At 39.2% G+C, this 17,026-nt stretch overlaps 1 protein-coding gene across 14 annotated transcripts in view; it reads left to right on the top strand.

Annotated features, from left to right (window-relative positions):
• Positions 1-17,026, top strand: part of SETD5 (SET domain containing 5) — a 79,042-nt gene that overhangs the window by 37,936 nt on the left and 24,080 nt on the right. For 3 of the 14 annotated variants that reach the window (XM_028101628.2, XM_088027464.1, XM_028101627.2), the window contains 14 exons: positions 2,063-2,168; positions 2,495-2,703; positions 3,042-3,100; positions 3,619-3,797; positions 4,737-4,775; positions 8,009-8,251; positions 8,856-9,004; positions 9,398-9,515; positions 10,266-10,375; positions 11,289-11,538; positions 11,899-11,982; positions 13,163-13,423; positions 14,086-14,406; positions 14,823-15,065. In XM_028101628.2, coding sequence (XP_027957429.1) covers positions 2,063-2,168; positions 2,495-2,703; positions 3,042-3,100; positions 3,619-3,797; positions 4,737-4,775; positions 8,009-8,251; positions 8,856-9,004; positions 9,398-9,515; positions 10,266-10,375; positions 11,289-11,538; positions 11,899-11,982; positions 13,163-13,423; positions 14,086-14,406; positions 14,823-15,065 — 2,371 coding nt within the window. Of the gene's footprint in view, positions 1-1,588; positions 1,782-2,062; positions 2,169-2,494; positions 2,704-2,807; positions 2,849-3,041; positions 3,101-3,618; positions 3,798-4,736; positions 4,776-8,008; positions 8,252-8,855; positions 9,005-9,397; positions 9,516-10,265; positions 10,376-11,288; positions 11,539-11,898; positions 11,983-13,162; positions 13,424-14,085; positions 14,407-14,822; positions 15,066-17,026 lie in introns of those variants that run through there. The other 11 variants (XM_088027457.1, XM_028101626.2, XM_028101634.2 and 8 more) reach the window with 8 other exon arrangements.

Genomic DNA, 17,026 nt, shown 5'->3' with positions numbered 1-17,026 from the left:
ACATAGCTCCATCTCCATGGCCATCTTTTATTTCATGCCACTTTCCTTTTTCCCGTCCAGAAAAATTCCATTTCTAATAAACAGCTGCCATGTTTCACCCCATGTGTTCAGTGGTACAAAATCTCTTATATAAAATACGTACAGCTTTTTTGGAATACTTGTTTATCTAGTGAATTAACGATGTTGAAAGTTATTACTTTCTCTTAACTGTCCATCATAGAAACTAAAGTCTGCCTTCATTTTATTAATGCTTGTTTGCCTTCAGTTTCATTTAGGAAACCCCACCTGTTTCCTAATACTCAGAGCTGATTGCCTCTCAGTGAGCCATGTCAGATCATCTTTTCTCAAGAATACTGACCTGCATTCTTGATGTACCCCCACCCCAGATCCCATCTTGCAGACACTCTTAAAGAATAAAATGCATGCACTTCACTAACAGAATACTTTCCTATGTCTAAAGTTCTTCTTCACCTAGAAATTACCTTTGCTGTTATTAATAAGATCCCTTCTCAGTTTTGGAGCATATAACTGGGTGAGTTGGATATATCTCAGAATTTTCTTTATCCCTCACTTCTCAGCTGACATTGCACCACATTGAACTGCACACTTTATTCCTGCCAAGTACTGTGTATTGTATACTTGCAAGCAGGAAAAACGTATGTTCATTAAAACAAACTGTGCATTATTTGATTCCCTAAAAGACCCTTTGATCTCCAAGGCTGAGTTATATGTGTCCTTGGAGTTTCCAATTTGTGAATCTCTGTTCTAGTTAATTTAAATGACAGATAATCCATTATTGAGTTCAGCAAAGTCATACGATTGCATTCCTTAATTATCTTTCAAAATTCCCTGAAACTTAACCAGGTAACAATCAGAGTTAAAAGTTCTTTTTTCCCCAAAACTTATAGTTTGTCCTTTGTTACCTATGCCTTTTTATTATGAAGTAAAGGCTTAAAATTAAATTTCTAAATTTGAACACATTTATAATGTTTTTATATTAACAAATTATACTTGAACAGTTTGCTTTCCACTCAGTGAGGGTATGAAAAGATATTAAACTAGGCTTCTCAATAAGCCTGGTTACTTAAATTTTCATATCATTTTCTTTAAAGATAGAATGTTATCCTGGTTTTCCAAACCAGTTAGGCACAGTGGAAAGACCACAGGATTTGGAGTTAGACATTGTTTCAAATTCTGGCTCTGTCAGCATGTGACCTTGGTGACGTCACGTAATCTCACCACCACAACTTCTGTAAAAATGGGGTGCTATTTACCATGTTTACTAGTTGCAGAGTAAATGAATTAATGTATATAAAAGCACCTAGAAAATAATGGGCAATTCAGAATGGTAGCCACAACTCCTCTTATTATTTGTCAGTAAACAATAACCTCTGAGTACAGTTTTGATTATTTTGAAGTTCTGTGGTATTACCATGCAGCTGTTAAGTAATTGTGTCCTTGATATGCTTGCATGTCATTGGTGGATGAGAAATTATTACTCTAATATTTGAAAGGTGTTTGGGGGTTCATCAAGATGAGAGGTATGATAAATATAAGATGCCGTTGTTTTTACCTGTACTTTCTTCAGGGTATCCTGTCTTGGTAGTGAATGGAAGAGGGCCTGGTCCCTGGGGCAGTGCAGAAGGCACTTTCATCATCTCACTCACTGCAAATGTCATGTGAGGTTTCATGGAAGTATTAAGAGATCCAATTAAGAAGAATAGTTCTGAGTCTAAACCAGCCCAGAGTGGCTTCTCTAGGGGAAACTCCCTGCTCAGCTGGTACGTTTGTGTTTGTCATTAGGGACACCTTGTATTCCAGGTGCCTGCCTTGAGACATCTGCCTGTACTGGCTTCATGTTACACACAAGTCCACATTTAATAACACTCCTGTTATTTATAGGCTTAGTTATGTTAATCAGATTGTTTCACTGAGTTCCTTCTCTTATTCTAGTGGCTGGTGGTTGTGGAAAAGAGGAGGGGTTAGCATGGGAAGTTAAAGTCTTAGTTTAAGGGAGGATTAGGTGTTATGCTATCATGCGTTGCTTTTCGCCTTTGTGCAGCCCTGAATCTGTGGAGGCTAGTCCAGCAGTTAATGAGAAGAGCGTGTATTCCACTCATAATTATGGGACCACTCAGAGACATGGGTGTCGAGGACTGCCTTATGCTGTGAGTATGCATTTGTTTCTCTCCAGAGCAGTGATCTTCCTGGAGTGTAATCCATTCTTATACATTGTGACTTTCTTGAAATGTTTATATGCAGCATGACGAAGTTGCCCCTTTTGCACTTCCCTGCCTCCAGCGGACGTCTAGCCCTGCATCATTGTTCTTGTTTTTATGTCCCAGTTGACCTTGGCATTTTGTTTTATCACTTTCCTGGTTGAAGCCAAAAAACAAAGGGTACTACTTTCTTCTTTCTTTCCATATGTACCATACTTTAGGGGAGAGAGGGGCCAGTGTTTGGACACTGTTGATTTAAAAAATCTTATTTTCAGGATCATAATTACGGAGCCCCTCCTCCTCCGACACCTCCTGCTTCTCCCCCTGTCCAGACGATCATCCCTCGTTCTGACCTGAATGGCCTGCCGTCGCCCGTAGAGGAACGCTGTGGAGACAGCCCGAACTCTGAAGGAGAGACTGTTCCTACCTGGTGTCCTTGTGGTCTTTCTCAGGATGGCTTCCTTCTCAACTGTGACAAGTGCAGGTAAGATCATGCTCCATCTCAATTCAAGCCTGGGTTGCTGGGATTAGGGTTTCTTATTAGTAGGGAAAAGCTCAAAGTATTCTTTCTTGTGTTTGTTAATGTAGATGATTCCTTAGTGCTCCTTGGCTCGAATTCTCTGCACTAGGTGAGAATTGCTGACAACAAGGAATGAGAGATTGATGTTAAAGCTATTGAATTTGATATGAAATTTAATGTCCTGGAAACATTTGGTAGGTGGGAGGAAGGGGGTAGTATATGCAGAGACACTTCTCCCATGTGTGCGACGATGTGCTGCATGCTGTTGGAAGGACTACTTTAAGTTTATTTTCCCTCTTTAGGGGAATGAGCAGGGGGAAGGTTATTAGACTTCATCGGCGGAAGCAGGACAACATATCAGGTGAGCCAAAAATGGGTTGGGCCCATGTTTTGACAGATAAATATTTTGTGATTTAAATAATCATCTCAAGAACTCCTGTAAGTCCCCATGGTCCCTAGCTTTTCATGGAAAGAGAAAGCAGTTCTCTCACAACCACTGTGTAATTCTCTTGTTCTGAATTAATGTCTCCAGAAACAACATTTTAGCCCCAGAGCAATCAAAATATTCCTTATGAGCACACATACCAAATAACACAGATCCATTTTCTCTGTTAACACATTGAGGTGATGGAGCTTGGGGACTCAGTACAAGGGGAAAATATATACGATGTAGAACAGAGTTTCTATGCTTGATGCCAGTGATAGAGAAAGAACCTTGTTTTCATAAGAAAGGTGGGTATTTATGTTCTACAGATGACAGAGTTAATGGAAGTTATGGCTTCCCGAATATGGAAAAGGAATAAAGATATATAAGCTGCTTTTAATGAACTTTTGACACTGTTTGTACAACGTGTGAACTATGAAATAACTTTTTTTCAGGTGGGGATAGCAGTGCAACAGAAAGCTGGGATGAGGAGCTTTCTCCTTCCACTGTGTTGTACACAGCAACACAGCACACACCTACAAGCATCACCCTAACTGTTAGAAGAACCAAACCCAAGAAGCGGAAGAAGAGTCCAGAAAAGGGTCGTGCAGCAGCAAAGACGAAGAAAATCAAGGTATGGAGGGTAAAAGTATCTTAAATAGAAATATGTCTGAAATAGCCCAAATTTTGGAACAAGAAGGCACCAAAATTCTTTTAAGAAGTTTGATCCAGATGTTTGAAGGGCCACTTTTGCTCTGCTTGCAAAAATCGGCTAATCTGTGTTGTGAACATGTAGACCAACCTCTCTTCTGCCACTCCATACCATCACAACTGGCACAAAGTTTCTTCTACTCCAAACCCCATCCCAGGTATGAAATCCCAGCCCCACCTGACCAAGCCCGTATGTGCTGCAGCCTCCAGTCTAGGCTTCCACTGTCCTTCATTATCTCCCCACCTCCTCAGTCCCAAGGCATAGTCTGAAATTCTTGTACTGGTACATGCCCACCTCATGTCATTGGGTTGATTGTTTTTTCCTTGTTTCAAAAAAGTTAGGAAACATCTCTTGAATGATCTAGGCTTCCTCAGTATTGTGGTCACTTTCCTGTATTCTCAACTAAAAAGTCTCCAGGAGAAACCTCTTCTGTTTTGTGTTCTTTCTTCCCCATCATGGCAACTTTGTTGCTCCTAGGTGACTTGTCTACCCCTTGTTAAGGGGATTGGTCTTTGTTTTCTTCTTAATTTCAAAACTGGTAAATCTGCAACCTTATGAAATGTTTTTATTTACTTTTTCTTCTAGTGTCGGGGTGCATATAGGATTTAAGTGATGCATGCTCTTCCCTGTTAATTACCTAGATTCACCATGGAAAGTTAGCATTAGTCTCAAAGTTCACTGGCCTTGAGCTACCCCTATTCTTGGATAATAGCGTGGGGGATTCCATTGTATTTGTTACCTAGGGAAAAGGGGACAGACTAAAACACTAGTTCTTGCCTTAGTTTTAGTCTCAGATAGGTATAACTGTCATTCTTGGTACCAAGTTTTGTTTTGTTCTACTTGTTTTCCTCTTTGGGATAGGCATTTCGAGAGGGATCCCGGAAGTCCTTGCGGATGAAGGTAAGGGGTATTCTTCCCTGATGCTGTGTTTTACTTCACTGTGATCTTGCATTTTGGTCAGCTTCTTTCCTGACATTGATGGTCTGGGAATCTTGGACTCTGCTTTTTGTTAGTTTGTAATTGTTGCCATTCAGTTTTCATAGAGCCTTTCTCCAAAGTAGGTTTTCTTGGCCATTTTCTGAAATATTTTCCCTTTCTGTAATCAGCCTTCATTTACTGGTTTTTCATTAGCTGCTTTTCTGGGGGGCGGGGGGAATGAAGGGGGGTAAGTGACATTTACCAAACAAAATGGGGCTGATGTGTTCTGTCCTTCTAATTGGCCTCAACCTCAGGACTGAGGTTTTTCTAGTGATACAGGATCTCTTGTGCACCCACCCTAGCACCATGTGGGCTTTAATCACCAGTTGGAAGGATAAATTTCATCAGTTAGGAAACTAGTATTATCGATAGGAATTACTCTTACTGGAATTACTTAGTTTTGAATTGTTTTTTTCCTGGAATATCTGTTTGGTATAGAAAATTCAAATGATGCTAGTGTTTTTCTTTTCTTCAGTTATCACAAGATAAGGGCTTATAAGGTGATACTGGATAGTGGTTGGAGAATTGAGAAATTACGTGCAATGGTTTAAAAGGACTTTTAGGTACTGGGTGATAAAGAACAGTTTGCCCAAAGGAGATTTGATTATACTGTCTGGTATCTTCCTTTACCTTTGTATATGTAGGAGGACAGCATAGCTCCCAATTCATTACTTACGGCTTCAAAACATTTACTTAGAATTAAGGTCTAATTTAATTCTGTAAGAATTCCTATCCCTAAATGTGTAAATGATAAGAAGCAGGATCTTTGCTGTTGATAGATGGCATAAACATTAAAATCTTTTAGTAAGGAAATGCTTTATTAAGGTTAATATACATGAGTATATATGGAACACCAATATAACTGATGTTACCAAAGATCATAGGTGACACTTCATCTAAAATTTGAAGGTCTCACCTAGCGTATACCTATAAACAGGCTTGTACATATCTGTAAAAGCGATGGGAGAGGACTCAGAGCCCAAGAGCATCAGAGTCCTGGGATGTCTTGGAACACAGCCTAATTGTTATTTTTTTGCTAAATCTCTCTCCTGTAAGAGGTTACATTTGCCTTAACTGCCCCCTCTATTTTTGTCTCATTTGCTTAGAGGGGACCTTAAATAGACTTATGGGGCAGACATAGCCCCGATCCCAGCTATTAAGCCTTTTTCTCTTCTATCAGCTAACTGTTGTAACTTGCCTCCAAATGTTCGAAACCTTTTGAAAGCTCTTGACTGGCTGCCCCTGAAAACTACTTACAAACCTTTCTACATGTAAATATTGCTTGCATTTTCAAGATGTTAACAGTTCCATAAGCATCCTAAAATTTAAGTAATAAAAAAATACTGTTGGTTTATTTTGATTCTTATATCAGAATCTAAGTTGGGTTACAAATTTGTACTCAGAATTATTAGTAAGAGCATCACCAAAGATGTGGTTGAGAGCCATAACAATGGGAAGTATTTATCATTTAGATTTCTAATCCCAAAATCAAAAGCTTGCCTACTGGAAACTACTCTTAGCCACTAGATGCCAATAACACATAACACCCAGGTGTGGTAATCAAATGTTATTTTGTTACCAGATATTACCAAATGTCTCCTGGGGACAAAAAATCGCCTCTGCTTGAGAACCATGCTCTAAAATGCACTGAGTTGGGGTCTCAAGTACCCAGAAGAATGGAATAGCAGAGTAGTTAGTCAGAGTTGTATTAGTGAACAACAGCTAGTAATGTGACAGTGGCTTCCAGTATACATTAAGTGTAGTAAGTCATTGGTTTAGTGATCACTACTGAATGCTTAAACCTGGGAATACTGTTCGGGCACCCCTAATCCCCAGTCTGATAAGCACCCCTACAATCTCAGGTTTTGAACTTCTCTTTTGCTTAGCTGCTCCTGATAACCTCAAGCAGGTGATACTGTGTTCTCAGTGTGTTGGCCCCAGATGTTTCTTAGATCCTTTTGTTTATTGTTCATTCTTTTGGACTCCGGTGAGAAGGGCAGAAAACAAAGGCATTAATTTTTTCCTTTTATTTCCCTGTTCTTTGGGGAAAGGATGGTAGACAACAGTCAATCACAAACAGTGACACAAAAGTGAAAGAAAGCAGTTGTTAAAATAGACATAAATGTTTTCTGTGTCATTCATGGAAAGTATATTTAATTTTCTTATGCCTGTATTTGCAACTTGAGTATGGACGTGGATTTGCAAGTAGCTTTGGTACTATGGTATCTTTTCCTTCTAGTCATCACTGGTATAACATCATCACTGTCGGTGTTGGTTTTATTTTCTGATGACACTTTAAGTCTTTGAGACCATGGAGGAGAACATGTGTCAGACTTAAACTGTGTCTCTGTATCTCAAACATAAAAACTGTCTGTTTAGATAACATTTTTGAGATATAATAATCTTTTCTCAATATTGTCACCATACAGGGCGGTGGTTTTCCTAAAGAAGTATAGCAAAGTACCTCCCAGCATTTCCTACACTCTGTCTATGCACTCCCCTGCCCCCACCTCACCTCTTCAGAGTGCAGCTGTTTAAACTGTCAGAAATAGAGTGCTAGAAAGATACACTCCAAAATGATGACTTTGTCTCTGGGAAACGAGATTACAGGTTATTTATTTAGGTCGCATGTATTTTTAGAATGAACATGTATTAATTGTATAATGAAAATAACAAGTCACACAAAAAAATTCTCCTGGAGAGTATTGAAATAATATCAACTTAGGCTGGTGCACAGATACTCAATAAGTATTGAAATTTAAACTGTAATCTTTTGAGGTATCTCTCTTGTTTGTTTTTATCAAGATTTTCTTATTGAACTTGATGTCATTTTTCTGATAAGAACAAAATTTATTTCTGTGATTTAAAAATGGTCATAAAATCACAGTGATGGGATAGGACTATGATCCAGATTAATTTCTCACTTTATTAATGAGGAAACTAAGCTTGAACAACTAAGAAGTTGTTCAAGGCCTCACATCTCATTGGTAATGAAACCATGATTAGAAGTCAGATCCCCTGACTCCCAGGCCATTACTCTTTTATGCCACACCAGCTGCCAAGTGAAAATAAATTTTCTCTGGAAATTCAGCCTGTTCTCCCTCCCATTTTTATGCATGGATTCTCCTAACCTACCTGACCTTTGTTCTCTACAGAATTCTCCTTCTGAAGCACAGAATTTAGATGAGAATACAACTGAGGGATGGGAAAATCGGATAAGACTATGGACTGATCAGTATGAAGAAGCTTTCACTAATCAGTACAGTGCAGATGTACAGAACGCCCTTGAACAACATCTACATTCTAGCAAGGAATTTGTGGGCAAACCTGCTATTTTAGACACTATTAATAAGACTGAATTGGCCTGTAATAATACAGTTATTGGTTCCCAAATGCAGGTAAGGATCAAAGGGTAAAAGACTCCCTATAAGTAGTTGAGACTTGTCTGAACCCAGGAAGAGGGCATATAATGAGATTATCATTTCTTTCAAATGTATGAGCTCCTTAGAATAACAAATTAGCCAGCTGTTGAGCATCTTTAACCAAAAGCAAGTTGTGACTGGAAACTGTCTGGATACGTATTTTTAAAGTATTAATTAAAAGTAGATAAATTAGGATAGGAAATTTTATACAGCCTGAGTAGGAATTTTCAAGATTAATAGAAAGCTAAGCTTGTTCTTTATCATTCTTGCATTAGACATAGAGCCACTAAAATCTTTTTTTTTTGAGCCATTAAAATCTTAATCATATCTTTTTCTATGATATTTTCTTATCTTTTGTGAGGGACCAGGTGACCGGTTCATTAAGTGGAGCTTGTCTCCTAGAAGCTCTGATCATTCAAAAATTTCTGATTATTGAAAAAAAAAATTCTGGTTTTTGAGCTAAATAACATACAAATAAAACCTAAAAATATTGGTGCCTTTTCATCAATTAGGAAATACTTTAAGTGTCTACTGTGCTGCTGTGGCTGTTGTCTAATGTTAATCCTCTGTTTTTATGCAGCTACAGTTGGGAAGAGTCACTCGTGTTCAAAAGCACCGGAAGATCCTGAGGGCTGCAAGAGACTTGGCTCTGGACACTCTTATAATAGAGTATCGAGGGAAAGTCATGTTACGACAGCAATTTGAGGTCAATGGGCATTTCTTCAAAAAGTAAGAACATCATTCACTGAGCAGTGAGGGCTTAAGTGGGCCTGGCAGAGCGGTATGGCTGTATTAAAAACATCCTGGTTGATAGGATGTTCTTGGGGAACAGATTAGAGCTCAGATAAGCTCACACCTGTCTGCTGTTTGTAGAAAAGTGCAAATAAATCTGCAGATTGTTTAATGTATAAAGTGGTAATGACTCCTTTCCAAGCCAGGCATTCCTTGCTTTGTGCTTGTTCTTTAATCAAAAGCAGACAAGCATGTGATGTTTTTCAAGTTTAAGCATTGCAGAGGACTGCTGCTGCTTCTGTCAGCATATGCTTCATATTTGTGGTGAAGTCATGGGGTGGCCCTTTTATTTGTGTTGAAAATTACAGGAATTTCAATTATATCCCTTAGACCATACCCCTTTGTGCTCTTCTACTCAAAATTCAATGGTGTAGAGATGTGTGTGGATGCACGTACTTTCGGTAATGATGCTCGGTTCATCAGAAGATCATGTACACCAAATGCAGAGGTAAGATTTCTGTAGCAACTTCTGTTTGAATGGAACCACCAAAGGACAAATCTACTGAAGAGGCAGTCTGAAAACTTCACCCAGATTAATTTAAGGTCTGTAGATAATAATTACAATCTTTTATCATAAGAGACCAAAAAAAAACATAGTGATGCTTTTATTCTGACTGGATGGGGACAAGGAATGAGTTTCCTTAGAGAAGGAAGAAATGGGAAAAAGCAAATTAAGCATCTGCTAAAGAGAAAGAGCTAGACTGGATAAGAAGTCATTGAGGTCATATTAAAGAAATTACCATATGCTAGAACATGTCATTAAGCCCAAACTAAGCTGTGTGGTTGCACTTTTTTAGGTTTTAGGTAATAGTATTGTAAGATTCTAGACATTTCTAGAATTCATTACTCAGTGCATAATCAGTGCAGCTACATCACATACAGCAAGAAAATCCACAGAGCTTCTCTTGACAGGCTAAGGAATTTTAATTCTCTGATGCAACTGAAAACAGCTTTAAGATGTGGAGCAGAGATCTTACCCTAATTTCTAACATCTCAAGGTTTCTCCATTTATTTCAAGAAGTATCATAAATTTTCAGACAGTTACTATGTAACAGTTTCTTGTGAAATGATGGAGTTACGTAAAAGACTACCATAACTTAAGTGGAGAGAGATGATTTTGGCAAAAGGTTTTTTCTATCTTATGGAGAGTTCCTGGGTCTTTATGGTATATCATCAACCATAAGCCATGTTCACACAGGTGCGACACATGATTGCAGATGGGATGATTCACCTGTGTATCTATGCGGTATCTGCCATCACCAAAGATGCTGAGGTCACCATAGCATTTGACTATGAGTACAGTAACTGGTAAGACCTACAAAACCTTTCCTACATGAATGGCCTTGTCTTACATATTAAGCTCTTCTATTGGTCTGCTTTTGTTCCTTGTCATTTCCTTTTTTTTTTTAACCTAATCTTTCCTTAAGTAATGCATTTTTGTCTAGAAATTGTGTAGGGAAAGACAGACTTAGAGCAGTTTTTTCCTAGAGATACAGATACATAGTATGTCACATCTCACCAGTCTCCTAACTAAAGGTGTTTTGTCTTTATATCTCTATATAGCAAGAACAGTAAAAAGGGTAGGTATGAGACACTCCTAGAAATTGCATCTGTTTTTATACACACAGCACTTGTTCCAGGGACCATACAGAATGAAAATTTTAAAATCCACCCCATCCATTCAAACCATGTAATCTATCTGAGTGTGAGAAGGCAGACAAAACAGAGCTGGCAAGTCAGATAAATATGTGATGGGTTTTGTAAAATGATCCTTTTTCTCCCTTGGTCCTTTTAGGCCAAAAAGGTTATTTGGTAAATTGATGTTCAGCACAGGTAGGAGACGAATAGGTATTAGGAATAAGTAGGGAATCAGTAGTTCAAAAGTGAGGACGTGGTAAGGGTAGATGCAAGGGAAGTATCACCTTTTCAGCCCCTATTACTGATCCACTGCCCACTAAATAGCATAAAGACATTAAGGGAGAACTGAACTTAGTGAAGGTTTCCTTTTTTCCACTGACCATATGTAGGGGAAGAGTTAGGGTTATATAGGAAAACACTGAATATTCAAAAGTATTCACAGGACTCTAATGTGTCTGTTTAACTTATTCAAAGAAATACTAGAGGAAATTACTATACTGTTACTCCAAGAGAATGAATGAACAGTATGACTGATTTTGCAAGGTTACTGAGACAGGCACTTTCGGTTGTTTCTTTGGAGCAGTAATTATAAAGTGGACTGTGCGTGTCACAAGGGGAACCGGAATTGCCCTATACAGAAAAGGAATCCCAATGCTGCAGAACCACCACTCCCACCTCCTCCAAGCTTACCCACCATCGGAGCGGAGACAAGACGTAGAAAAGCACGACGGAAAGAGCTAGAGATGGAGCAGCAGAATGAGGCTCCAGAAGAGGATAACAATCAGCAACCAGAACAAGTTCCTGAGAAAGCAGCTGTGTCCAGTGATCATGAGGTAATCTTCCCCTGGTCAGAGAATGTTGCTATGGTATTGATTCTCTACAAATAAAGAGGATCCGTTGTTGCCACATGTTGTTATATGTAGGGAGTCTATAATAACTTTTAATGCCCTTCTTGTCAAGGTGGGCGTGACATTATTCATTGCCTTTCTCTTTTTTAATAATGTCAAGAACATCCTTTCAGCTGCTTTCCATGTTTCAGTTCGGAGAATGGTGCTTATCATCTGCATCTACTCACATGAATAACACTATAAAGCATTAGAAGTTGTTTCTAGAGAGTTTTAGCTACCAGAAAAAAACAGACCGCTTTTTCTTAGAGCCTAAGAGTACAGCTGAATATCGCCTCTGTTTTAAAGGAAATAGACAATCCAGAAGAAAAAGCAGAAGAAGAGAAAGAAGAAGTTACAGATGACCAGGAGAACCCAGCTTATAGCAGAAGGGTGGGTACCTTCTAACATCCTTTGGTTCCTGCTACCTCTGGCTTGTGAACCCCTTCTCTTCTTTTTTTTTTTTAATCTTTTGTTTTTAAAGATTTTATTTATTTATTCATGAGAGACAGAGGGAGAGAGAGAGAGAAGCAGAGGGAGAAGCAGGCTCCCAAGGAGCAGGGAGCCCAGCCCGAAGCGGGACTCGATCCCAGGACCCTGGGATCATGACATGAGCCGAAGGCAGACCCTTAACCATCTGAGCCACCCAGGCACCCTGAACCCCTTCTCTTCTGAGTTTCTATCATCTCATTCTTTAACAAGATACTAAACCATCACCTGCAGGTGACAGTTGGGGCTTTTTTTAGTAAAGGAGATTTCATTATGATTTATTTTTATCACACACACACACACACACACACACACACACACACACATTATCTAGTGACTATTATCTAACGATGGTCTTAAGAGGTTTCTAACAATCTAATTTCCAAAGAACTGCCTTGTTGGAACAAGATACATGTGTTGGGGCTCCTTTTTCTGGAATTGTGTGAGTTTTGACATAAAAATAAAACTTTTGGTCACATGGATTCAGAAATGCTACTCTCTTGTTGAAGCCAGCCATGTTTAGTTCTGGTCCTAAAAAGTGAAAGAAGATCTGCTTTGTTACTTTTGAATTCTGAAAATCAAGAGAAAAATTGGTTTTGATTGCTGTTTTTCTTTTATATTAGAAAGTTTCAAAGTAATTGACTATTTTGAAAAGTTTAGTTTGACCTTGCCTTTTTCTGCAATTCTTTCCAACATTTAAAAAATGTTTTGGGGGCACCTGAGTAGCTCAGTCGGTTAAGCTTCTGACTCTTGGTTTCACTTAGGTCATGGCTCAGGGTCAAGAAATAGAGCCCCTCATTGGGCTCTGTGCTCAGTGGGAAGTCTGCTTGGGATTTTCTCTCTCTCCTGGCCCTACCCCACTTTGAGCATGTGCTCTCTCTCTCGCTCACTCTCTAAAATAAATCTTTTTTTAAAAAAGAAATGTTTTATTTTTAGTTTTTACTTCTGTTCTCTAAGATACATACGTGTCATTTTACTGGCAAATGTCTTTAAATGTCTATGAATTTCCATTAATAACATTTCTGAAAAAATATCCCCACCTCCTGTTGAAGTTTCCTTCTATGCTAATGCTATTTTTTTCTAGACCCGGGAAGATAGGAAGGTCGAAGCCATCATGCATGCTTTTGAAAACTTAGAGAAAAGAAAGAAGCGGCGGGATCATCAGCCCTTGGAACAAAACAGCTCTGACATAGAGATTACTACCACCACTTCAGAGGCCGCCGTGGGAGAAGAGGCAAAAACTGAAGCCCCTGAACCCGAAGTTAGCAACCCTGCTTCAAACATGGCCATCCCAAGCACCGCACAGAGTGTTGGAGTGAACACCCGGAGGTCTTCCCAAGCAGGGGTAAGAGATGGAAATACTCCAGGCCTTAGACATCCTTGCTTTTGCTAATGTCAGTTATCTATGTTGTGGAATAGTGAAAATCACCATTTTCAGCTTCACCTCATATTGCAGTAAATAAGACCATTTTCATCAGTTGATTTGTGGGATTCAGGGAGACAGAATTTGAATGACGAGACACTTGTAGTCTAGAATGTTAACTTCATACTGTTTCTGCCAGATAATACTGTTTGTGGTGAGTTCATAAAAATCATTTCATATCTCTTGGCTCTTCTATATAGCACAATTAGGCACCTGACCTTTCATAGGATTCTCAGAATAAATCCATTTTTTCTTTCCCTACCCTGACCATGAATTCTAAGCCTTAAGCAAAACCTCAGTACCTGGGAAAGAAACAAAGGACGGAATTACCTCCCCTGCTAAGAACCCTAAAATTAGGTAGCTATTTTCAGCTGACTTTTGACCTATTTTATAAATACTTATTAGTAAAGAAATAGGCATCTACCTACAGGCTCTTTGGCTGATTGTGTAAGTTTTTTAAGGATTACATTTGAGATTAGTATTTCTAAATACTGAATATTCAGAATGCATAAAGTGAATAGAAGACTGGATAGAATGTTTGCTGATAAGAAATTTCTGGTAAGCATTTCACTCTGCTATTACAGGATGTTGCTGCAGAAAAACCAGTCCCCAAGCCACCTCCAGCAAAGCCTTCTAGGCCCCGACCGAAGAGTCGAATTTCTCGGTACCGGACCAGTTCAGCCCAAAGACTAAAGCGTCAGAAGCAGGCCATTGCACAACAGGCGGAGTTGTCACAAGCTGCCTTGGAAGAGGGAGGAAATAACAGCTCTGTAACTCCTACTGAAGCTGGAAATATAGACAGTTCAGGAGAAAACAGGCTATTAATGGGGTCTGACCCAACTGTAGTATCAGTTACTGGATCCCATGTCAACCGTGCTGCACCTAAATACCCCAAAACCAAAAAGGTAAGTCACAAATACATCTTCATAAGTCTAGTCTGGCAAGGGCTATGTCTTAGTATGGTGAGAGGACCTGTAATCTCCAGGAAAAAAAAAAAAATCACCTAAGTATTATTAGATTAAAAAGTTGTAGATAAAGAGCTTTGAGGCAGCAAGCTAAAACCATCCTACTACCTTTCTTTTGTTCCCTTAACTTTTAGGCAGAACTTAAATTGCTGATAACTGGAATTATTCCTCCCTTAATGATCATGGAGAGGGTGAAGGAAGATATCCTTGCATTCTGAATGCCCAGTTCATACTCTCTGCAGCTGCTATATCTACCTCTGTCCTAGTTTCTAGCTGAGGTTTGTCTTTGTGAGCTACGCTGCTGCCTCTGGCTTTTACATCTGCAGCACCAACTAATGATCTCTTTTCTACCTTAGTATCTAGTTACAGAATGGTTGAATGACAAAGCAGAGAAGCAAGAATGCCCTGTTGAGTGCCCTTTACGTATCACCACGGATCCAACTGTACTGGCAACAACCCTGAACATGTTACCCGGTCTTATCCATTCCCCATTAATTTGCACCACCCCCAAACACTACATTCGCTTTGGCTCACCCTTTATCCCTGAGAGACGTCGAAGGCCCCTTCTGCCTGATGGCACCTTCAGCTCCTGTAAAAAGGTATGTCTGTGTTTATGTGGGTTTTTTTTTTTTTAACCTAGGATGCCTATAATTGTGACATATCTAACATATTTTCTAGACAGCCACTCTTTGTCCATGTGAGTTTATAATGAGTTAGTTCTTCAGCCATGAATAGTGATACATCAAGAGTCAGTAGGACTGAAGTGGGATATACACTGCATTTTTGGTGCTCAATTTGTGAGGATTCACTGTTGTCTTTTCCGAGAGCCCTTGAAGTACTGAGTTGAGAGCACACAGCAGTTGATGACTGGGTAGGGAGGGATGTTTTGTGTGTGCTCTTGTGGTATTGGTTAATATGTCCATTTGTGATTACTGTGTGAGATTGGGCCCCAGGTACTCTAGAGCAATATTGCATAAGTAAAAAATGATTGAATTGTGATTTGAATTAATTTAATTACATTATCATTTGAGTGAGAGTAGAGGAAAGGTCCTCTTATAATTGGCATTTTCTGTTCCTTGATCAAATAACAAGTTGGACTGTTTATTCCCTAGTAAATATGGAACCTACTGTAAAATTCTCTCTCTGTCTCTCTTTTTTTTCTCTCTCTGTCCCCCTCTCCCCACTGTCTCTCTAGTTATATATTGTTTTTGGATCTAGTGGCAGTAGTGTTTGATGGTTGTTTTTGGAATTCTCTTTCTGAATTCCCAGAAGCCCTGCATATTTTCTGAAGGTGTCTCTTGGGAATAGATCACTTCCCTCAGACCTATAATGTCATTTGTGTGTTGCTAGAAGTTTAGGACACCCTTTCATTTGGTCTTCCTTTGAGGTAGAGTCTGTTCCCTGGAACACCCTTTTCTCTTATCCTCAGATCTGGATTCAGGCTGCCTTCCTCAGTGTCTGCCATTGCCCTCCTCCACTGGCATCACGTACATGAGGATGCTGCATGTAGATTATTTGATGTGATGAAGTCTCCAACTCCAGGCAGGTCTTCCCTGACTCCTCCAAACTTAAAGCTTTTCTCTTTCCCCAAAGAGCAGAAATTATTTCTTGGGGGTGGGGGGTATGAAAGATGAGATAAAGTGGTGTGGGATATGGAGGGGAGGAGGGCAACAGGGTTCTGTGCACAAAGGAAGGGCACTACCACTGAATGGGTAGCATACATTGAAGAAAGTCTTCCTAATTGCACATCTTACCTAAGTATTTGAGTCATTTAATGGTTTATTTGGGGGAAATTCCCAAGTAGAATAACCCGTAAGGAGAAATTTGACCATGAGATCTTTGCCAAAAGAGAGGCTTTTTAGATAACACAATCACATGAATAACTTCGAGGTGTCAAGAATAAAAACAATGAGATCTTTCTTAAGAAAAAAATAAGATAGAGATTTGCCTAAGTGATAAAAGAGGGTTGGGTCTCTGGGGATAAATTTTTACACCAAGTCACTTACTTTGGATCTCAGAGATCATCTGAGAAGGAAAAAAATTGTTTGCATTTGATGAGCATTATGATTAACCTTATTCTGTAACAGTTGGAGAGTTGTGTTAACTCTGGTATGGCATGCAAAACTAATCTTCCTATTACATTTAGCTCAGTCCCTCATGAAGAATAACAGCTCAAAATCTTAACTACATTTTTTGAGTGCTATTGAACAATTAGAGAAGGTGCAGATAATGGTCTTTAGTTTGGAGGAGCAAGTCAGGTGATGACTTAATATATATATGAGAGAGGTTTTTCCTTTTGTTCTGTCTTTGGCTGGACATAATACTAGACTTCTAAGGATGTTAACTGTTGAAGCATCTTACCAAGCCAGACTGTAGGATCTCCTGTTTTGGTCCTTTGAGAAGGGTAGACAGTTACTTGGTACAGATTAATAATGAAGTCTGGATTGTAAGCATTATGGACTAGCCTTTTGAAATGCCACCTTAATCATTCTGATGCCGGGTTATAATCTTTCTATTCCTGTCTTGATTTTCCAACTAGCAGAGTCCTGTGAAAACCAAA

Source organism: Eumetopias jubatus, unplaced genomic scaffold, assembly GCF_037043125.1.
Source record: "Eumetopias jubatus isolate StellerSeaLion01/CBP00866 unplaced genomic scaffold, mEumJub1_p1.0 scaffold_1, whole genome shotgun sequence".
NCBI lineage: Eukaryota > Metazoa > Chordata > Mammalia > Carnivora > Otariidae > Eumetopias > Eumetopias jubatus.
The sequence above is the reverse complement of the archived record's forward strand: the minus strand, read 5'-3'. Positions and strand labels throughout refer to the sequence as shown.